Source organism: Thamnophis sirtalis, unplaced genomic scaffold (assembly GCF_051295495.1).
Source record: "Thamnophis sirtalis isolate CommonGarterSnake01/CBP01778 unplaced genomic scaffold, rThaSir2_p1.2 scaffold_2, whole genome shotgun sequence".
In the NCBI taxonomy this organism is placed as follows: Eukaryota; Metazoa; Chordata; class Lepidosauria; order Squamata; family Natricidae; genus Thamnophis; species Thamnophis sirtalis.
The window spans coordinates 15042720-15065702 of record NW_028261382.1 but is presented as its reverse complement, the minus strand read 5'-3'; the positions used below and the strand labels follow the sequence as shown (position 1 = coordinate 15065702).

Here is a 22983-nt window from a genome sequence, read left to right as displayed (position 1 = left end):
CTGAACTGCCTACCTTTCTGATCGACAAGCTCAGCACCTTAGCCACTGAGCCACCATGTCCCTTAAGTGATTTACAGAGTCAGAATCTTGCCCCCAATAATCTGAGTACTCATTTTACTGACTTCGGAAGGATGCAATGCTGAGTCAACCTTGAGCCGGTGAGAATTGAACTGTTGGCAGTCGGCAGAATTAGCCTGTAATACTGCATTCTAACCACTGGGCCACAACGGCTCTTCTGAAATAATTTTCAGTTGCTGCAAAACTTCCTAAAACAAGACGGTTCTGAATGGCAGGACACAAATATCTTCTATTCAATGGGTCAGAGGAGCCTCGTCTATCACCAGGGACAGGGCGAAGCCTATTACTCTGTTCAACAAAGAACAGACACTTTCAAGAACAAGAACACAAGGTCAATTCATGTGTGACTTGCGCCAAGCATCAGGGCTGCTTTAGCGGGAGGAAAATCCCAGACTAACTTGTGGAATTATCTAGACGGAGAAAAAGAATGCAGAGAATGTAAACATGCTACTGTACCAATAAAGGAGACTATTTGTAGCTCAGGGTTGGAATGAGGGGTCCTTGGTGTTCGTTGAGCTCAGTTGTTTTCTTGCTACTAGCGCCAATGTTACTTGGTTTGGGTAATGAAATATCCTCAAGAAAACCACCAAGCTCAGAGAGCACCAAGGACCCGACAGTCCTCCTCCTCCTCCTCCTCCTCCTCCTCCTCCTCCTCCTCCTCCTCCTCCTCCTCCTCCTCCTCCTCCTCCTCCTCCTCTCCGCACACCCCATTCCCTTCTAACACTGATGGGAGGGATGGGCTTCAAAAATTTTAGCAAGGGGTTCTCTGCCGGGTTGCTGGGTGGACATAGCCATGGTGGGCGTGGCCTAGTCAGCCACCTGCACTAAGGCTGGGGAGGGGGGAGGCGTTTTTGCCCTCCCTGGGCTCTGGAAGCCTTTGTCGAGCCTCCGGGAGGGCGAAAATGGCATCCCCAGGCTACAGAGGCCCTCTGGAACTGTTTCTGGCCCTCCCGAACTTCCCATAGGCCCATTTTTTGTCATCCCTGAAGAAGTCTGGACCGACAGATGAGGCGACAGACCCCTAAGGTAACAGGAACGGCTTTTATTGAACAGAACCACTCGCAAAGGTAACTATGTACAATTCAGCACCCTGCTCTGCTAGACAGCTATTTATACGGGAGCTGTCAAGCAGAGCAGCCAATAGTAATAGAGCCCGCTTCCAGCCCGGCGCATCTTAGCCAATAGGCGCGAGCCTTTGGTTGCTGGGCTGTCAGTCGTATGTCAAGGACTTGTGGCCTGTCATAAGTCGAGGACTTAAGACTGGTTGGAAGTCGAGGACGTTACAGCCCCCGCCCGCGAGCCTCCATGCGTGCCCTGCCCTTACCTGCATCCAAAACAGACCACGCGGGGACTCCTGGGAGGTGGCGGGATGGGATGGACGGGGCCAGCTAGGAGTGGGAATTGGGGATTCTCTGAACTGCAGAGGTTCTCCCGAACCCCTGCGAGTCCCCAGCAGCCCACCTCTGACTGATGGTGTCATCCAGTTGCATAATGAAACATCCGCAAGAAACCCACCAAGCTCAGAGAGCATCAAGGACCCCACAGTCCTCCTCCTCCTCTTTGCACACCCCGTTGCCTTCTGATGGCGCTATCTAGTTGGGTAATGAAAGATCCTCAAGAAAACCATCAAACTCAGAGATCCCCTCACATGCTACAATCTCCAACAGATAAGATGGGGACAAGTGAGAAAAGGCAGCAGAAGGCCTCCCTTCATAAGCTCCATGCAGAAAAAGGAGGCAATGCCTTTGAGGTATGATTGGATATAAAATTCCTTGGCATTTCTTCCACCCATTCAGAGCCCATCAGCTGCCCAATGTACCCTATGTACAATAAAGAAATACTTCCTAAGCAGTCGTCCTGTTCTCTGGAGGGAATCGGACATCAATTGCATTTTGTAAGATTTTGTGAATGGCAGCCAAGCTAAATATTTGATATTTGACCTATGTGTGTAAGCCTGGATTTGACTTGGTATATAAAACAGTGATAATAGTGCTCCTTTCTGAGGGCTAAACAGACATGTATATAGAAATGAAGGGACATTTTCTTTCTCTCTAAACTAGCAATTTACCTTTTGTAGACTATGCCACCAGTAAGTATCACTGGAGTTTTATCTTAAATAAAATAGGAGGAAGCAGAAGGAATTGTCTAGTGGGTTATAAAATTGGGGAAGAGAGAGGAGGTATAGACAGAAAACAAAAATACCGGATATTCCTATATTTGCTGTATATTTCCAGGCTGGTTTAGCAAAAATTGTAAAAGATAACTCTGCTAAACAACTAATTCCTACATCACTGTCAAACTATTTACTAAGACTGTATTACTATTCTTCTTCTCATCCTTCCTATTACCTACCTTCTCCCACTTATGACTGCAACCATGTTGCTTGTATCTTTACTATTTATATCGTTCTGTTGTTTCCTAGTGTGATTTGATTGCTTATTAGTAACCTATGACTATCACTAAGTGTTGTATCTTAAGATTCTTTATGAATGTATTTTATTTTTCTTTATGTACAATGAAAGCATATGCATCAAAGACAAATTTCTTGTGTGTCCAATCACACTTGGCCAATAAAGAATTCTATTCTATTCTATTCTATTCTATTCTATCCTATCCTATCCTACCCTACTCCATCCTATTCCATCCTATTGTTTGTGGAACTCCCAAATGACAAGACAGGGTCAAAGAGGTAGATGGTGAGACAAATATATAGTACAGTAATGGGAATCCTTGAAACAGTAACATTTTCAACTGCTTTCATAAAACAGATTTCTACAAAGAACAATGGCTGGCAAATGTGTGTGTGTGGGTGGGGGGGGTGTGTCTCAAGTTCAGCAGATTCGCTTTGAAACAAGATGGGCAGGAAATAAATTTAATTAATAAGTAATAAACAAATATTGCAAGAATCCTCTTTCTCACCTCCAATTCTCGCATTGTATGCAATGCCCACAATGCAGATGGAATTGTTTGCCGATGCTGCCACTTCGCCAGCACAGCGGGTGCCATGCCTAGGAACAGAATTCACAGAAAGATTTTAGAATTCAGTAGAAACCTTATACACATTGGAAGTGGAGAGAGAGGGAGAGGGTGGGGTAGAGAGGGAGACACAGAGAGTGGGAGGAAGAGAGAGGAAGGGAGGCAGACAGAGAGAGAGGGAGGGAGGGAGGGAGAGAGAAAATGAATGAATGAATGAATGAATTAATTAATTAATTATCTATAAAGATTCTCAGTCATCTGGGCCATGGTGCAAAAGCAAAGGTGCTTTTTCAAGAGGCAACTGGGCTTTCTGGTTTTTCTTTGAAGGCATTTCGCTTCTCACCCAAGAAGCTTCTTCAGCTCTGCAGAAGAATGAGCTGAAGAAGCTTCTTGGATGAGAAGCGAAATGTCATCAAAGAAAAACCAGAAATTCCAGTTAAAAAAAGCACAGTTGGGACAGAAAGAGAGAATGGGAGAATTTACTAAAGAATTGACTAAAACGTGCCCATCAGAGTAGTTTTCCTGTTGTTCCCTGCAAACCTTATTTGGGATGGAGAATGCAGGAGAAGAAACAGCTTATTTCATCTCTGAGGCATTGGGGTCGTGTTCATTCAAGGCATGCTAAGGCTGCAAATGCCCCCCCACCCCCATTCTTAAAAAGAAGCCTGAATTTGTCTTAATGGGCTCATCGTTCACTTGGCATGATTATTGATTTTAATAATACATCTAACACACATTTAGCTCCAGACTATATTCCTTCGCCCTTGAAATCCTCCTAAATATGTAATGCAAAATTCAATTCCATGCCTATAGAAGATGGCATGGAAGGTAGCCTGGATCTTTCAATGTTTACCTTTCTTAGGTGCAAAGAATCATGTATTTAGTTTAGGTGCGCCCTATGATCCTGACTTTTCAGGTAGTCCAATCAAAGCAGACAATCAGGACTCCGGAGAAACTAGTTTTCAATTGTCCTGTTGGTAAAGTAACTTTGCTGTGGTTTACCAAATTAACTTAATCAGTTTGGTTCATAGAACACAAAGAGACACATTGGGTGTCAAGCTAAAGAAACCAGGAACTGGAGTTGATTTCAAAACATTTAAGGAACTTTTTTTCAGCGAAAAAGATAAAGGTAAAGGTTCCCCTCACACATATGTGCTAGTCGTTCCCAACTCTAGGGGGCAGTGCTCCACTCCATTTCAAAGCCGAAGAGCCAGCACTGTCTGAAGACGTCTCTGAGGTCATGTGGCTGGCGTGACTAAATGGCGAAGGCCCATGCAACAGAAATAGAAAAGGTGGTTCCTATTTTTCTACTTGCATTTTTGTGTGCTTTCGAACTGCTAGGTTGGCAAAAGTTGGGACAAGTAACGGGAGCTCACTACGTTACGTGGGGCTAGGGATTTGAACCGCTGAACTGCCAACCTTTCTGATTGACAAGCTCAGTGTCTTAACCACTGTGCCACCGCGTCCCTACATATACACGAAAATCTGGTCTACTAAAGGATCAAGTCAAATGGGCACTAGATAAGGGTGAGTGGAATTCACCATTGACCCTTATCAATGGTGGGGAGGCAGATTTGGGTCTCTTGTTAGGTTGTTGGTTTGAGCTCCGAGCTTGTCAATTGGGTTGCAAATGTTTTGTCACCACTCAAGGTGACATCGTCAGTGCGTTTTGAGTTGTGCTCGTCTGTCAGAACACAGGTCTTCAGATATCTTTTTATGAGATGCAAATTGGTCTGAATGTTGCTTGTTCGGATATTTCTGAGTCATTTTGGGTCTCTTGTGGCTGCACATTGATTCCAAATTGATGACATATTTAACCTCGCCCTCCAGCTCAGCCTGCTCATCTACATTGAGGCTCTCACGATGTGCCGTGCTACAATGTTTGGGTTGTGGGTGCTAGCTAAATGCAGCAACCCTGGAGTCTGATTCAGAGCTACTTTTCATTACCACAGCAGGTATGATAAATAATGCTAGACAGAGGTAAAGTAAATTTTGGATGAGCAAAGGCACTCTATGCAAATCAATGACAACCACGTCCAGGGAATTACTGAGGTACGTTTCTGCCTTCTGGCAGTCATTAAAGTGGAACGCCTCCATGGCAGCCTGTGTTTGGAAAAGTTTCAAAAGTGCATCTAAGTTTTTTGACAATTAATCCCCTCAATTAATGAAGTGCTCAGAGGATTACTATCATTAGAAAGAGAGAAAGGCTGATCTTAGAAAGAGAGCATTTGTAGCAAGCTGAGTCCCACAAGTCTGAAGGAATATATTTGCAGGGCAGCCAAACAGCTGCAGAATTCAACACAAACTAACACCATCCCATCCCATCCCAATCCAGCCTAGGGAATTGCCGCGATACACTTTATTAAGCAACTGTAGCATCTTATTTCTGATTGCAGGCCAAACTATGGTTAATGAGGCTCAACTATAGTTTGGCTGGATGCCCTGACTGAAAACTATTGTTCCAATGGCTGATTTGCCTCCAGAATTGCTTTTAAGGAATAGAAATGCAAAGCAGAGAGAGAGAGAGAGAGAGAGAAGGATTGAATGCAGGCATCCAGGAGCAGCTAAGTGCCCTTGGTATCTGCCAGGTTTCCTGCTCCACTAAACTTTTTAATATATTTAACTTTTTTGAAATAAATAAACAGTGAGATAGCAAGTTGCAAAGCAAATCACATTTGAATGACCCCTGTACACTTTCTTGATAAAGAGGATGAGTAGAATTTATATTCCATTCTTCCTCTTGAATGAGGTCCAGCCCCACTAAGGTTGAGTGCATGTTGTGTCTTTTAACTTGCCTTGTCTTTCTATTTTTTAAATTTTTTAGTATTCTTTTAAATAGTTTTTTATGTAAGCTGCCCGGAGTCCTTTGGGATTGGGCGGCATATAAATTTATTAAACATTAACATTCAGAAAGGCAATTTATAGTCCAAGAAACTAAGCGAGGTCCTATCTGAGCGTCTTGCTCTATCCATTATGCAGCTGACCATTCCCTAGTAGGCAGCACCTCTCTGCCAATTCTCATAAGGTCTTTTCCACATACCATTCAGAGGTGGGTTCCTACCAGTTCGCACCTATTCGGTAGAACCGGTTTGTCAAATCTACTGAACCGGTTAGAAGAGGTTCCACCAGTGGACCCGGAAAGCAGGCCACACCTACAGAAGAATTTTGAAACCCACCACTGGCAAGGATCTTGTAACTTAATAGCTTTAAGACTTGCATGCTTCAATGCCAGAGTTTCTGAATAGCTACTTGGACCAACCTAAGTACTAATTCATAATTTCATATCTGGTCACATGGGTGGCAAGCCACTCCCATCTGGTCACATGGGTGGCAAGCCACTCCCACAAAGGAGGCCACACCCACAGAGTAGGTTCCAACAATTTTTGAAACCCACCACTGATACCATTGTATCGTCTTGTAGGAGAGTAGCAGAGACTGAGCTGCTAAACAGGTAGTCCCAAAGGTGCTCTTTCAAATGGCAACTGGGCTTGGTTTTCCTTGAAGACGTTTCGCTTCTCATCCAAGAAGCTTCTTCAGTTCTGACTGAATGGCAAAGGATGGAAGGATTTATATTCCTTGCAGTCATCTAGTCTTTAGAATTCTGTCTGAGAGTCAACGACTCTCCGAAAGAGTGCTAATGACGAGATGACTGCAAGGAGTATCAATCCTTCCATCTTCCATCATTCAGTCAGAACCGAAGAAACCTCTTGGATGAGGAATGAAACGTCTTCAAGGAAAAACAAAGTCCAGTTGCCTCTTGAAAAAGCACCTTCGGGACAGCCATGACCTGGATGACTGAGAATCACCATAGACATGTTGCTAAATATGTATTTTGTGGCTGGTTATGGCCCAGAGAGCAGGTAATTTTCACGTATGGGCGAGCCCATTCCCAGAACCCGATTCACCTTCTAAATGTGCCCACTGATGCCCAAAACACGATGCCTTTGTGTGCATTCCTGTTTGAAAGTCTGAATAGATAGACAAAGCAAGGAGATTTTTAGTTGGGGAATTCTAATTGATCAACTTACCTGGTTCTAATATAGTTTGAAACCCTGAAAGTAGCAAAATAATCGAAATTTGGAATGAATTACATTGTTTAAGATTTACAGATAATGGGAAGCTGTGTTAACGTAGTGGGTTTATTGACCCTTTTTGTTTCTTTCTTCTTTTTGTGTGTGAGTGTGGGTGTTTCTTTTTTGTTTCTTATTTTTTATTTTCTATTATTTTTCCTTTTTCTCTTTTTGGCTTTACTTTTATCTTATTTTTTTAATTTTAAAGTTAGCTGACCTTATTATACTCAAATGCTTGTTAAAGAACTATGCCGGGCATGGGACCTGCGAAGCCGTAAGGGGGTTAGGGAGGGGGGATTATAGAGGGGAGGGGGGAGGGGGGAATTACAGTTTCAATCCTTAGAACAATAAGAATTCACTTGTATACTGTGGCTCGTTTTTCTTTTTTTTTCTTTTTTTCTTTCTCTACTTTTATTGTAAAAAACAAATTGAATTGTATGAATACACCAAAGTGAGGAGAAGAGGGAAAGAGAAGGGAGAAGTAAAGAGGGAGTGAGAGGGAATGTGAGGAGGGTGAAATGGAGGGAGGGGGAGATGTCTGAGGGGGTAGGGAAGTAGGAGGGGAATGCTGGAGGGGTGAAAGGAAAGTTGGAGGGGGAGAGGAGAGGGTGTATGGGGGAATGAAGTGTTATGTGGGGTTTTTTTTTTTGTTTTTTTTTCTTTTTTCTTTTTTTTATGCACAGTATATAAGTGATTGTATAAAATGAAAATGAAAATGAAATAAAATAAAATGTTTTAGCAGCAAGTCGAGGGCTGCAGATCGTCCCCCACTCACGATCACAATTGAAAAAAAAAAAAAGAATTCTGTCTGAGAGTCAACGACTCTCCGAAAGAGTGCTAATGACGAGATGACTGCAAGGAGTATCAATCCTTCCATCTTCCATCATTCAGTCAGAACCGAAGAAACCTCTTGGATGAGGAATGAAACGTCTTCAAGGAAAAACAAAGTCCAGTTGCCTCTTGAAAAAGCACCTTCGGGACAGCCATGACCTGGATGACTGAGAATCACCATAGACATGTTGCTAAATATGTATTTTGTGGCTGGTTATGGCCCAGAGAGCAGGTAATTTTCACGTATGGGCGAGCCCATTCCCAGAACCCGATTCACCTTCTAAATGTGCCCACTGATGCCCAAAACACGATGCCTTTGTGTGCATTCCTGTTTGAAAGTCTGAGAGGTTTGCAAATAGTCACTAAAGAAAGACTCCCTGTGTGCCCCATTACTTCTGCTCCTTCCACTGTCTTTCTTTCTTGTGTCTACTTTCAGACGGCAAGCCAGGAGTGAAATGCCATCGGTAGTCAAAAAAAAAAAAAAAGGTAAAAAGAAGTTTTTAAAAAGTTCTGCCCATCAGCTGTGCAACAATCAGTTTAGCCGCGCAATTTATATTAAATCCAAATCGTGCGGCACAGCTGTTCTCCCCCCCTCGCTGTTCTGCTTACTTTTGCAGACTCAGAAAAGGCTTCTTAGCACCTGCAGTGCGCCTGCACGCGAAGAGAACATTTGGCGTGCATGTGAATGAGTAACAGACTCAGTGGTGGGATTCAAATAATTTAACAACTGGTTCTCTGCCCTAATGACTATCTGGGTAGGTGGGGCTCGGTGGTCATGTGACTGGGTGGGCTTGGCCAACTCAAGGTCACTCAGGTCGATGGGCGCTTCGCCTTAGCTGTTACAATGTAATAAGGGTTAACCGGAGAGACAGTTTCTGTAAGCAGGGCAATAAAGATTAGGCTAGAATGTTTCCTTCCTGCCTTCCTTACAGGATTAGCCCTGTAAAGTGGGAAAAAAACAAAAGGAGATTTCTTCCAACAATCGGTTCTCTGAACTACTTAGAAAGTTACCAACCGGTTCTCCCGAATAGGTGTGAACTGGCTGAATCCCACCACTGAACAGACTACAGAGCATTTCACCCCTACCCTGCTCCAAGCCCCTTAAGGATTAAATTGTGATCTTCCTTCTTTGGTAAGTATTGTGCCTCTAGACAGCACAACTAGCATTATTTAATGCTAGGTCATACCTGAAACTGATTCCCTAATTAGTGTAGACCCAAACCTAAGAATAGGGTTATCACCTTTTTTCTGGTAACGGAGTATGAGAACTTTAATGGAACAGTTCAACATACAAGAGCTGCAATCTGTGAGAAGAAAGAAATCTCTTGCTCAATTCACAGCTGTTAAAAGCTAATGAGCCTTGCTTAAAATATATAATATAATGCCGTGTTTCCCCCAAAATAAGACAGGGTCTTATTTTCTCCCCCCCAAAATAAGTGCTTGGCCTTATTTTCAGGGAGGTCTTATTATTTTTAAGGTGCAGGAGGCGGTGAGCGTGGTCACCTCATGGCTGCTGCTGTGTTGCAATATTTCTGGGGAGGTTTATTTTCAGGGAGGGCTTATTTTAGCGCATGCAATCAAAAGCCCGATTGGGCGTATTATCTGGGGAGGTCTTATTTTCGGGGAAACAGGGTAGCAACCTGAAACCAATTGACTTGCCCCTTTCTCCATTTTTCCTCCCCAGGTTCTTGTAAAAATCTTACATTAGCTAAAACTTTCAGCTTGGAAAGCCCCATGGAGCCCCATGGCTGCGCCATGCAAAACAGATTTAAGATTATCTGCTTTGCATTCTCCCACCCACTCACCCTTTAGCCAAATTTGGAATTTTCCTTTTACGTGTAAAACTCTCCCTTTGAATGAGGCTTTTGAATGCGGGTTATTTAGGGGCATAGTAGCCAGCTATTTTTCAGGCTGATAGGCAACTGTTTCACTAGGTAACGGTAAAAGTTCCCAGCACAGATATGTGCTAGTCATTCCTGACTCTAGGGGGCGTCATCTCCATTTCAAAGCCGAAGAGCCAGCACTGTCCAAAGACATCTCCATGGTCATGTGGCCAGCATGACTAAATACTGAAGGTGCACAGAATGCTGTCACCTTCCCACCAAAGGTGGTCCCTATTTTTCTACTTGCATTTTTACATGCTTTCAAACTGCTAGGTTAGCAGCAGCTGCGACAAGTAACGGGAGCTCACTCTATTGCATGGCGCTAGGGATTCAAACTGCTGCATTACCGACCTTTCTGATCAACATCTTAGCCACTGAGCCACCGCGTCCCAACCAATGCTTCACTAGCTAACTACAAAAACAGAGGCATAAAGTAAAAGGCAGCCCAATTCCATTCTTAATGGGGAGTGGTAGGAGAGAGAGAGAAAAAAAATGGAACACACTTATTTTCATTGCTTGGATCATAGCGCGGAGTTGGATCTTCATCATTTCCATTGACATCATAGCTTGCATGGGGGTCCTAAGGGAGGAAAAAGAAATAACCTAAAGCACAGCCAAAAAGTAAATCAGAAACAAGACACAAGGAGCAGTGGATGGAGATCAAATGAGATCTAACCTAGAACGGAGGAGAAACTGCCTAACAGCGAGAACAATTAACTAATGGAATGGCTTGCATTCAGAAGTTGTGGGTGCTTCATCAATGGAGTTTTTTAAGAGATTGGACGGACATTTGTCTGGAATGATCTCCTGCTTAAGCTGGGAGTTTTTATTTATTTTCACTTATTTGATTTGTCAATCATTTACAAAGTAATAGGTATAAGACATGAGTATGAATTAAATGGGTACGAATCAATGGGGACAATAGTACAGGGATGGTAGGCATACTGGTGCACTTATGCACACCCCCTTACAGACCTCTGAGGAATGGGGTGCGGTCAACAGTAGCCAGTCTAAGGTTGAAGCTGTGGGGCATGGAAGATATAACAACAGAGTTAAGTAGTGCATTCCAGGCATTGACCACTCTGTTGCTGAAATCATATTTTCTGTAATCAAGTTTGGAGCAGTTTACATTGAGTTTGTATCTGTTGTGTGCTCTTGTATTATTGCAGTTGAAGTTGAAGAAGTCATTGACAAGTAGGACATTGTAGCAGATAATTTTGTGTACTACACTTAAGTACGACAATAGGCGGCGTAGTTCTAGGTTTTCCAAGCCCAAAATTTCAAGCCTGGTGGTGTAGGGTATTCTATTGTGAGCAGAGGAGTGTAGTACTCTTCTCATGAAATACTTCTGGACTCTCTCAATTGTATTAATGTCCGATATACAATGTGGATTCCAGACAGATGAGCTGTATTCAAGAATTGGTCTAGCAAAGGTTTTGTATGCCCTAGTTAGCAATACAATATTACTGGAGGAGAAGCTTCGTAAGATTAGGTTAACAATTCATAATGCCTTCTTGGTGATGCCGTTACAGTGAGCTCTAGCACTTAAATTGTTTGCTATGAGTCCTCCAAGATCCTTGACAGAGTGAACTTGACAGAGTTGGACGAGAAGACCTCCAAGCTCCCTTCCAACTCAGTTATTCTGTAGAAGCTCTTTTTCACTCTGCTTATACTCATGTTCTTCTTCCAAAGATCTCAGAAGGTTTTTACAGGATTCCCATCTCTGCATCAAGACTTGTTCAGACTAGTTACACTAGATTACTTAAAAACAAGCTTTGCTGCATCCAATAGGACGAGTCATTCTCTGGCTTGCTTATTTACTAGTTCAAAGCCGTTTGCAAAAAAAGAAAACGGATTTCTTGAGCTGAAAGAAGCTCTCAGAGAAGTTCACCGCTCTCGAATATCCAAGCTAGAAGAACCACACAAGAGGTGTGTGTAGTGCTGGAAACGAAAGCAGCCTAAGTCCTTTGGGGATGGCGTGGACCTTCTCTCTTAGCTGGTCATCAGTTCCTTGAAATAATGGTGCTTTTTCCCAGACTTGCAGCTGTCCAAGCTCAGGAAAATACTTGTTTCAGATGCATTACAGAGGTAACCAGTGGCTGTGTGCTGTATTGCTGTTCTGTTGCATCCCCTTAACTCAAACAAGAATGTACAGAAAGCAGAGCTCATATAAAATCCAAGGCACTTTGGATTGCTTTGCATCCAAAAATTGCCTCCCTCTACACCAGGGGTGCCAAACTTGATTTCCTTTGAGGGCCGCATTAGGGTTGTGTTTGACCTTGGAGGGAGGGGGGGAAGGGCATGGTGGGTGTGACCATGGTGGGCATGGCCAGCTCGACATTACTCAGGTTGAGGGTGGTGATGCCTCTGGTGGTCCGAACGGCCTGTCAACGAAAATGGGCTCCTTAGCACCATTTTCGGCTGCGACGGCCTCCTGAAATCGTCTGAGGGAAAATGGAGCTCGGGAGGGCCGCCGTGGCGCAGTAGTTAGAGTGCAGTACTGCAGGCTATTCCTGCTGACTCCTGGCTGACTGCAATTTGGCAGTTCGCATCTCAACAGGCTCAAGGTTGACTCAGCCTTCCATCCTTCCTAGGTGGGTAAAAGGAGGACCCAGATTGTTGGGAGGCTAACTCTGTAAACCGCTTAGAGAGGGCTGTAAAGCACTATAAAGTGGTGTATAAGTCTAAGTGCTATTGCTATTGCAGAGGCACTGCGGGCCGTTCCTTTGCTGTTTCCAGGGCGGCCCTGTGAGCCACATCTAGGCACCCCATGGGCCAGATCTGGCCCCCGGGGCCTTTAGTTTGATACCCCTGCTCTACACAACATTCAAGAAAAAAGAAAAATGGACAAAAGACAAGAGAGTAAAACTGCAAACTTAGCTACTCCTAAAGCAATTGTTCTAACACCCCCCTTGTTATGGGAATTCAGTTGCAGACTAGGTGACCGAAGTGCTGGGTCCTGGGTGAGAGCCTGCTCCATTTCTCCCACTCTCATGGAGACTACCAGAATATTCTGGAGACAGAGAAAATCCATGATGATGATGATGATGATGATGATGATGATGATGATATGCAGTACGAGCCCAGCAGCTTGGTAGAATAAACTTTTGGTCCCGGTGAACAACTCAAGATTGGATCCTGTGATACTATTCAAGGACTACGTATATTTATCTTCATTCACTACCAGAATAACTGCCTTGATTTTTTTTCTGCTGAGATAATGCAAAGTCAGCTGGCATCATAGAATCAAGATCACGCGAAGTGTTAATACCACTTTATAATGCTTTGGTAAGGCCACGCCTGGAATACTACATTCAGTTTTGGTTGTCACGGTGTAAAAAAGATGATGAGACTCTAGAAAGAGTGCAGAGAAGGGCAACAAAGATGATTAGGGGACTGGAGGCTGAAACACATAAAGAATGGTCGCTGGAATTGGGTATGTCTAGTCTTATGAAAAGAAGAAGTAGGGGAGACATGATAGCAGTGCTCCAATATCTCAGGGGCTGCCCCAGAGAAGAGGGAGTCAAGCTATTCTCCAAAGCAGGGAGAATTGTCCTGAGGGCAGGACAAGAAGCAATGGGGGGAAATTAATCCAGGAGAGAAGCAACCTAGATTCCTGACACAGCATTTAACCAGTAGAACACTTTCCTTCAAAAGTTGTAAATGCTCCAGTGCTGCAAGTTTTTAAGCAGACATTGGATAACCATTTGTCTGAAATGCTATAGGATTTCTTGCCTAATCAGGGGGTTGGATTAGAAGACCTCCAAGGTCCCCTCCAACTCTGTTTATTCTACTCTCTTCTAGAGCATAGCAAACTTTCCTGCTTCTTTCTCTTGTATTGTACAAGTAGACAACAAAAGATGTGTGCCAAGACCCTCCCATCTTTACTTACATAGTTCTGTACAAGATCGGGGTGATTCCTCTCTATGCCATCATCAAGGATAGTCACTACGACACCTTTGCCGGTGTATCCTCTTTGCCAAGCTCCCAGAACATTCATTTCGGACCTGCATTGGCTGTTGTTGTCTTCGCAATGCTGAGAACAAAGAGAGTAGTGAGTAAGCTGTTCCTTCCCATACCTGTCACATTCAAATCAGAAAGACGGTAGCTACTCTGGATTGGAAAATGGTAGGACCAGCCCTGGATGAGATAAAGGAAGCCACTGCCCCAGGCAGTAGAAGCAATTGTGTTGGTTCAGCTGTGACTCTCGAGTCCTCTGCTCTTCCCATTTCTTGGAGAGATTTCTGTGTCCCACATCTACCTTGGCACTTGGCCTATGATAAAAACTACTGTATTTTTTGGACTTGTGTGTGTATAAGACGCACCAAGATTTCAAAGAGGTAAGTAAGAAAAAAAGTTTTTCTCCTCCCTGGCCCCCAGGAGCACTCTGCGGGATTCAGCAGAGCTGGGGGAAGGCAAAAAAAGGCTCTGTTTTTGAAAAAACTGCCTATTTTTTGCCCATTTTTCACCCAAACGGGGCATTTTTACCTTTCCCCAGCCCTGATAAACCCTGAAGAGTGTTTCTGGGGGCTGGAGGGAGGCAAAAATGCCTCCGTTTTTGCTAAAAATGGCCCATTTTTTTGCAAAAAAAGGGATGCGGGGGGAGGGGGGCTTGGAGAGGCCAAAAATGGCTGTATTTGGTGTATAAGACATACCAACATTTCCATGCTCTTTTAGAGGGATGGAAGGTCCATCTTATACTCTGAAAAATACAGTATACCCCATTGGGAATGGGGAAATAACCTTCAATAGCCAACCTGGTTGGCTTCTATACAGTGATCCTTGACTTATGGCTATAATGGATCCTGGAATTTCCATCATCGGCCATGACAGTTGTAAATCAAGGACTTCACGAGACTGATCTGATTTTATGAGCTTTTTTATTGGCCACTGTTCAGCGGGAGTGGTAGTTGGGAAGCAAACGCTGCAGTCACAAAGAGAGTCCATTCATTCCTACAGGCAGTTTAGGACTGAAACTGGCTGAAAAGGGCAGGGAACCTTGTAAATCACAGTCACATGACTGGGGAATCCTGCACCCAGCCATAAAAGTGAGCCAGTTGCCAAGTGCCTAAAATATGGTCATATGGTTGCCTGGCGTTTACGCCTGTACCTGTTGGAACTCTGGAACGGAGTCCTTAACCACCCTTGAGCAGGGATGAAATCAACTTACCTTTGCTACTGGTTTGCAAACGTGAGGGCACACACATGCGCAGAGCATCAAAAATGGGACGTGATGACATCCAGGTGGGTGGGCGGAGCCTCCCGATGCCACCGCTAACAGTTCGCCCGAACCAGACAGAACTGGCTGAATAGCACCACTGCCTTTGGGGGGGATCTGTCATGACTTCAAATGGTCATCAAGTGTTAAGCAAGGACTTGGTGAATGTGGAAGGGAGAAGTTCCATACAAGTAGTCCTCATCTTACAACAGCTCATTTAGTGACCGTTCGAACTTACAACGGCACTGGAAAAAGTGACTCTCAGATATTTTTCACACTTATGACCATCCAGATGCTTGGCAACTGACTCACATTTATGACGATCATAAACTCGCATTGATTTACGTCAAAGGGGAAGCCATGTTCCCTTAAGCACCCTGTGACAAAGTTAACAACTGCAGTGATTCACTTAACAAATGTGACAAGGTAGGTGGTAAAATGGGGCAAGACTCACTGAGCAAAATGCGCACTTAGCCACATCGATTTTGGGCTCCGTTGTGGTCGTAAGGTCGAGGACTACCTGCAGAAGTTAAACCTTCTTAATTGATCCTGTGGTGTGTTACATGAACACTCTTTAAATATGGAATAGCCATTCTCTTGGTGATGAAAGAATTACTGCATTAGTTCAGATATTGGCTGGGTTCAGACATTGGTAACTGAACGAGCACGGTGCATTTGATTTCCAAGATTGAACTTTTTGGCTTCAGACCTAGGTCCTTTTTCTGGATTTTAACCGGATGCCGTAGCTGCAACCTGAACCAGGCCAAAACAACCTGACCTGAGTTATTCTCCTTTTGCTGGCAGCTGGCAAGATCAGCTACTGTAAAGCATTAGATGTGAAACTTCTCTTGAAGAGTGTACAGGAGTGGCAGCCTGCTCCAAACTACAGCAGCTCAGCTTCGGCTAAATCCGCCAAGCAAATCACTAAGAACCTGTTTTTGCTGTTATTTTAAGACTTTTGGGAACACCCTGACCATTTCCAAGGTGGTTTTCACACCAGCAAATGTCCTGCATAGCGTGGGACTCAAAAAAAAAACAACCACCACCACCAACCCAGAATGAATGTCTGCTCTTGTGTTAGTCTGCCTGTGTGTGTTGCTTCTACAAGTTCTTTTGCTGTTTACGGGTGGGTGGAAACCAGAGAAAATTAATCTCTCTCTCTCTCTTTATTGGGACTTATAGATAATTAGTTTAAAAAGATTTGTGGCAGGTTGATATTGTATATGCAAGTGGTTCTCGATCTTTCCTTCACCACAGATCTCCTGCAAATACCTTTTGTGGCCACGGACCATGGCCACTCAAGATTTAACTCAAGATTTAAAGCCCCAGGTTGCATCAAGCCTTCGTGGACACCCTGTGATGATATCACAATCTCCTGGTGGTCTGGGGATCACAGGTTGAGAACCACTGGTCTATGGTACTTGAGACATGACTTTACCAGCGGTAGGATTCAAAATCTTTTTACTACCAATTCTGTGGGCATAGCTTGGTGGGCGTGGCAGGGGAAGGACGCTGCAAAATCTCCATTCCCTTCCCACTCCAGGGGAAGGTTACTGCAAAATCCCCATTGCCTCCCAATTAGCTGGGACTCAGAGAGCAGAGAATAGATGGGGCAGGGCCAGCCCGAGGTGGTATTTACCGGTTCTCTGAACTACTCAAAATTTCTGCTACCAGTTGTCCAGAACTGGTCAGAACCTGCTGAATACCACCTCTGGTTTCCACTGTATACATGCAGTTATCAAATTATTTGAAGCCAAGCCCATAGCACAATGTCTTTAGGGTGCTCAGCTGGGGCCCCTTATCCAATTTTAGATCGTTAGAATTTGCAGAATTCAAATTTCTTAAGATCATCCATGCAACACGCAAAATATGTCTTAATACCACTCAGAAACCAGAGACAGGCCTCATGAAAGTGGCTAGGTAGGAAGTCATTCATGTATATCTCAACATTATTATTATTATTATTATTTTTCTTCCTCTTTCTTTCTTTCCTTCTTTCCCTCTTTCCTTCCTTCTTCCTTTTTCTTTCTTTTTCTTTCTTTCTTTTCTTTTTTAATTTGTCTTTTATTATAAATATAGAGAACAAAAACCTCATTTGTCAAACTTGCTTTTTCTGGCCTGATTCTTCTAGCATCCCACAAAGATAGGATGATTCACCTGCAAGCTCAAATCACTGTAGGTAAAACTTGCAGGTCATCATACCAAAGTGGGTATCTCAACCTCTCTTAACCAACAATTAATATTATTGCAAATCTGTATGTACTTGGTGGGCACGTATACCATTAGGATGATTGCTTGCCCAGTCATCTAGATGTTTTGGCTGGATTTAGCATTTTTATCCACCTACCAAGTCCTTCCAAGAACCTATTATTATTCTGTTGTCGATGACCACAAAACTAACTGCCATGCTAAAACAACCCATTCAAACAGGCTCAAATGCAACAAGAGCCAATAAGCCCACTATAAAGACACTTGAAATGTGTGTGTATAAGAAGCAAACAAAGGAGACCACAATAAAACAAAGCAAAATGAAATAAATAAAGTAAAAGTAAAATTGAGTTCAAAGAATAAAATGACTTCCTTGGGACGTCACTCCAAGATTAGGGGCCCTTAAGCTTCCTATGGCAATAGCTGCCCTTTACACACACGCGCACACACACAAAGTGTATAGTTACCATGTACCACATTTCGGGCCAAGATGGGTCATTGAACGAAACGAAACGGTGGTTCCGACGGACTCGCCTTTTAACTCTTGCTTTAACCTCTTGTTGCTGCATCCACTTTACCTAGAGAACGATAAAACAGTTGTGTTTGTCCCTTTTTGCTTTCTCTTATAAAGATCTGCTTCCTTAGAACAGGGTATGTGACAGCTCAGTTTTTACTTTTGGCTCATCGATGGCTCTCTAAGGTAATTGAATAACAACAAAGAGGGGACATTAAAAGATCAAAGTGAATCTCATTCATCAGTAAAAACAATCCCCAGAGCAGCAGTAGCTCTTAGTCTTTAAAATGAGACAGAGAAAAATATCTAGTGCAGTGTTTCTCAACCTTGGCGACTTTAAGTCCTGTGGACTTCAACTCCCAGAATCCCCCCATCCAGCTGGCTGGGGGATTCCGGGAGTTGAAGTCCACAGGACTTAAAGTCGCCAAGGTTGAGAAACACTGATCTAGTGAGATTCTTAAGGTAAAGGTTTCTAGAAAACAAGGGGCCATCCCAGGCAAGGTTCTTGTCCTCATAAAACTCCTCCTTATATGAGAAATCCCATTCTTTTTCTGCACTTCACACCTGTGCTTTTTTACTTAGCACTCAATGGAAGTCACCTAGAAGATAGTAAGTAACAAACCAAACTCTTAAGAGGATTGTGTAGCATTTTAGATTCAAAAGGGAAAACATGCTATTGTTCTGATGGAGGCTTCGCAACAGCCTGAAGCAAACTCCTTGTCCCGACAAAAACACCTTTTGTTAATTTGCTGTGAATTCTGCTAATTCACATCCAGCAAAGTCTTTCAAGGGAGGATTTACAGTCACAGGCCTTATCCGGCTTGGAGAGCTGACAGGCCGATATCTGCAAAACTTGGCAAGGAGTCTTGGAGAGTCACAAACCAATTAAGCGAACTAATTGTCTCCTACAAACTCCACTCCCCTTTCCCTCCTCTTTTGTTTCCTCTGGGAGGGGCCATTCATCAGCCACCTGTGGCCTTACTCCCAAGTCGACCCCTGTTTTTTAGCTGTTCCCTTCCTCTGGCAACTCTGCTCATGCGCACACTGGGAACAGGCACAGCTGTTCGTCTGCCTCATTGATGTCTGACTCTGAAGGCAGCGGATAACTGGCATATGGCCCTGGCCCCCTCTCTGCCTCCGACACAGAGCCCTCATCAGAGCCTTCCCCAGACTCCAGGACCGGCCCATGTTCTTCCCCAACCTCCTCACTGTCTGAAACTGCTGCCAGCTTCACTGGCTGCTGGTGGGCCACAACAGCTGTAGAATATCCCAGGATGCTTGGGTGGCATCAGTTATGACAACCCCTTAAAACCAAACACATCTTTTACCACGATCACGCAGCTGGGAAAAGATGCATCAGGTATAAAAAACTACCAATAGGTACTAAAGGAATGAATGTTTGTGCTTTCAAGCATCATTTTTTTCCTCTTCAAATCCAATGTGTTGCACGCACCAAGTGCCCAACTGCCTCTCCAAAGGATACCTTCTAATAGCGGGATTGTTCTCATGAAAAGCAATTTTGAACCTGCAAATGTCTACGGAGGTCGTCAATTATCCAGGTTTCTTTTAATGTTGTACGCCGCCATGAGTCCTTGGGAGAAGGGCGGCATATAAATCTAATAAACCTCAAACCTCTGGTCATGGCGGTCTCAAAGGTGCTTTTTCCAAAAGGCAGCTGGACTTTCTTGGGTTGTTGTTGTTTTTTCCTTTGAAAACATTTCACTTCTGGGGTTCTAAAGAAGCTTCTTGGATGAGAAGAAGTGAAACGTTTTCAAGGAAAAAATAAAATAAAGTCCCGTTGCCTTTTGGAAAAAGCATCTTTGGGTGAACCTATGAACATTAAGTAAAGTTAAAGGTTCCCCTCGCACATATGTGCCAGTCGTTCCCGACTCTAGGTGACAGTGCTCATCTCCATTTCAAAACTGATGAGCCAGCATTATCCAAAGATGTCTCCATGGTCATGTGGCCGGCATGACTAAATGCCAAAGGTGCATGGAACACTGTTACCTTCCCATCAAAGGTGGTCCCTATTTTTCTACTTGCATTTTTTACAAGCTTTCAAACTGCTAGGTTGGCAAAAGCTGGGACAAGTAACGGGAGCTCACTCCGTTACACGGCGCTAAGAATTCGAACCGCCGAACTGCCAACCTTTCTGATTGACAAGCTCAGCGTCTTAGCCACTGAGCCACCGTGTCCCTATCTATGAACATTCCTATCATTTTTTTCTAAGCTTTGCATCTCCTTCTTCTGCCTTTTTCTTACTTCCCTTCTTTTTGGTATTGAGCCAGTGTTGACTTCTGACCATTGCCTGCAATTTTTTTGGAAACATTTTCAGGAATGGTTTGCCCTTGCCTCGTTCTTCCTAGGGCTGAGAGAGACACTTCCCAAAAGTCACCCAACTGGTTTCACACCTTCGGTAGGACTAGAATTCACAGCCTCCTGGTTTCTAGCCTAGTGCCTTAATCACCTTGCTTTCTTTCTCTTTTGCTGTTGTTAGTTGCAGAGTCGTGTCCAACCCATTGTGACCCCATGGACAACATTCCTCCAGGCCATCCTGTCCTCTACCTTCCTCTGGAGCCCATTTAAGCTCACACCTACTGCTTCGGTGACTCCATCCAGCCACCTCCTTCCCTATCGTCCCCTTCTTCTTTTGCCCTCCATCGTTCCCAGCATTAGGCTCTTCTCCAGTGAGCCCTTCCTTCTCATTAGGGGGCCAAAGTATTTGAGTTTCATCTTCAGGATCTGGCCTTCTAAAGAGCAGTCAGGGTTGATGCCCTCTAGGACTGATCGGTTCGATCACCTTGCAGTCTTCTCCAGCACCAGAGTTCAAAGGCCTCCATTCTTTGGCGCTCAGCCTTTCTTATCGTCCAACTTCCACAGCCATACATTGCAACTGGGAAAACCATAGTTTTGACTGTATGCCCTTTTGTTGGCAGGGTGATGTCTCTGCTTTTTAATATGCTGTTTTATATATACATACATACATACATACATACATACATACATACATACATACATACATACATATAAAAACACAGCATACTAAAAAGCATATATATAGGTCTTATTTCCTAACGCTCAACACATTTCAGAAACAAGAAGCACCATTTAAGTTATTAGCCTGCCTGAAACCAAACGACAATGACAAATCAAATCAATGCTACAAAAAAACAAAAGAACGAACTCCATTTTCCCTAACTGTTCAAATAATTTCCGTCCCTTTTGATCAAAGTCAAAATAATACTTCTAGCTCTTGCTGTGCAGCTCTGATACAACAGCTGCTCTGCAGCTGGAGACTCCTGTTCACACACTAACAAAATAAATTATAAATCTCCTGCACATTGAAAACAGGAGGCTAAATATTGCTTATCCGTTATAAACCTACCAGGATTACAATAAAACTTGGAAATGATGTGATCTCAACTGCAAAAATGGAGAAAAAGAAATTGGTGGCTTGTTTCCCCCCCTCCTTTTTTTTTCCTTTCCAGCATCAGAGAAAACCACCATGAAATCTGGGATTAAACTCCAAGGTAAGCAAAATCCCCGAAGGAACACAGAATCTCAGAAAATGAGCGTCTAATATATATAGCTTAGCCTCACATTTTGATAGCAATAAAATGGAATCCCAAGGAGGGGGGGATGACAACGGTGACCTTTTCAAATGCTGTATGTTTAGCAACTGCTCGGAACGTCATCAAATGTTTAATGTGTGCTCAACGGATTCCTGAGTAATTGTTCACAAGGTCATCAAACATCTTTAGCCTCAGAACCTTAATTTTTTTTTTAAACAAACTTTGCTTGGGCTGTTTTTCCTCCAACAGCCTGGCTTTCATGTAGGATAGTTCATGGTGGTGAGGGGCTTAGAAAAATAGGGCACGTTTTAAAACAATCATCCCATCTCTTAAGTGATCCTTCTGGAGATGAAGATCAGCAACTTCCAAAATTCCCCAGTTGTATTGCTTGTGCTAAAGATGCTGGAGTGCCCGGAAGGCCCCTAAGGTTGAGGAGAGCTGGTTCAGATGAATGCCTTTGCTACGCAGTTTCTATCAAGCTGGTGAGAAGTGGAGAGACAAAATGTGTTTGTTCAAAGCTAGGTAAGGACAAAGCACAGCGGTGCTGAAGGCACAGTACTAATTACCGTATATGGACAAATCAACTTCAGGAACCCTCTATGGCAGGGATCTCCAAACTTGGCAACTTTAAGACTTGTGGACTTCAACTCCCAGTGCATGCGCGAGGACGCCGCCGGCCTCGTTCCAACCGAACCGGTTGGAACGGGGCGAGAAACCCACCCCTGATGTAGAGAGACAGGAATGAGGCCGCACAAGCAGTGTGCACAAGCACAACTCAACTGGCGCAATGTAAGCTGAGCACATGTGTGCATGCCCATCACCACACCACTTGTGTAGCCCAGTTCCAAGTTTTTACTTTGTATTAAGTTAGAAGATACAAAATATGTTACGTATAGTATTGGGGTGATGAAATATCGAGGAAAACCACCAAGCTCAGAGAGCACCAAGGACCCCAAAGTTGATTTTTGTTACAACCAGTAATACATTTGATCCATCCCCAGACATGTTTTTAAAGTAATTTTCCCCGTTCTGTGGTCCTCCACCAATAAATCCACCATGGATTTATTCATGTAAAATATTTTATGCCATTATTCACATACTGGTTTTCCAGATTTTAAGCGATGCTACTTTCCATGGGTCACACAGAGCACCATGGGCAGTAGTGAGAAATGATGGGAGTCACAACAATCTCTGGAGAGCTGCACGTTGCCTACTACACCCACAGAGATTCCACCTGTGCTATTCGTACTGTGTGCTATGCTCACAATTTGTAGAGAAAAGGTGCTTTTCATTTTAATGGCATTTTTATCAACATTTCAGTGCATTTATTTCCTTTGGAAATCAATCATGTCCCCCCAAATGTGCACAAACCCTCATGTGGTTAATTGGATGCTGATTGCGAGGCTATTTATAATCCTGTCTGAATGATATGACAGAGGCCAAGAGATGTACAAGTTGTGAGAAGAGAATAAAAATTAGCCAGGCAAATATGCTTTGGAATATTAGCTGAAATCACACTCCAGCCTAGTCTTTCCCAAAGTGGAGTTCTCTTTACAGATGGCAAGCCTGGGAGTTGCTACATGGCAGAGACAAATGGGTTTATTTCTGATTCAGCTGATGGGTATTTGAATTT

The 22983-nt window shown here is 43.7% G+C and overlaps 1 protein-coding gene across 1 annotated transcript in view; it reads right to left on the bottom strand.

Moving 5' to 3' along the window:
• PCSK6 (proprotein convertase subtilisin/kexin type 6) overlaps window positions 1–22983 on the bottom strand; it is a 132229-nt gene that overhangs the window by 69615 nt on the left and 39631 nt on the right. Inside the window, exons 3-6 of the mRNA XM_087704317.1 lie at window positions 17732–17842; window positions 13731–13874; window positions 10342–10418; window positions 2998–3086 (exon numbers count right to left, since the gene is read on the bottom strand). Coding sequence (XP_087560443.1) covers window positions 2998–3086; window positions 10342–10418; window positions 13731–13874; window positions 17732–17842 — 421 coding nt within the window. The remainder of the gene's footprint in view (window positions 1–2997; window positions 3087–10341; window positions 10419–13730; window positions 13875–17731; window positions 17843–22983) is intronic.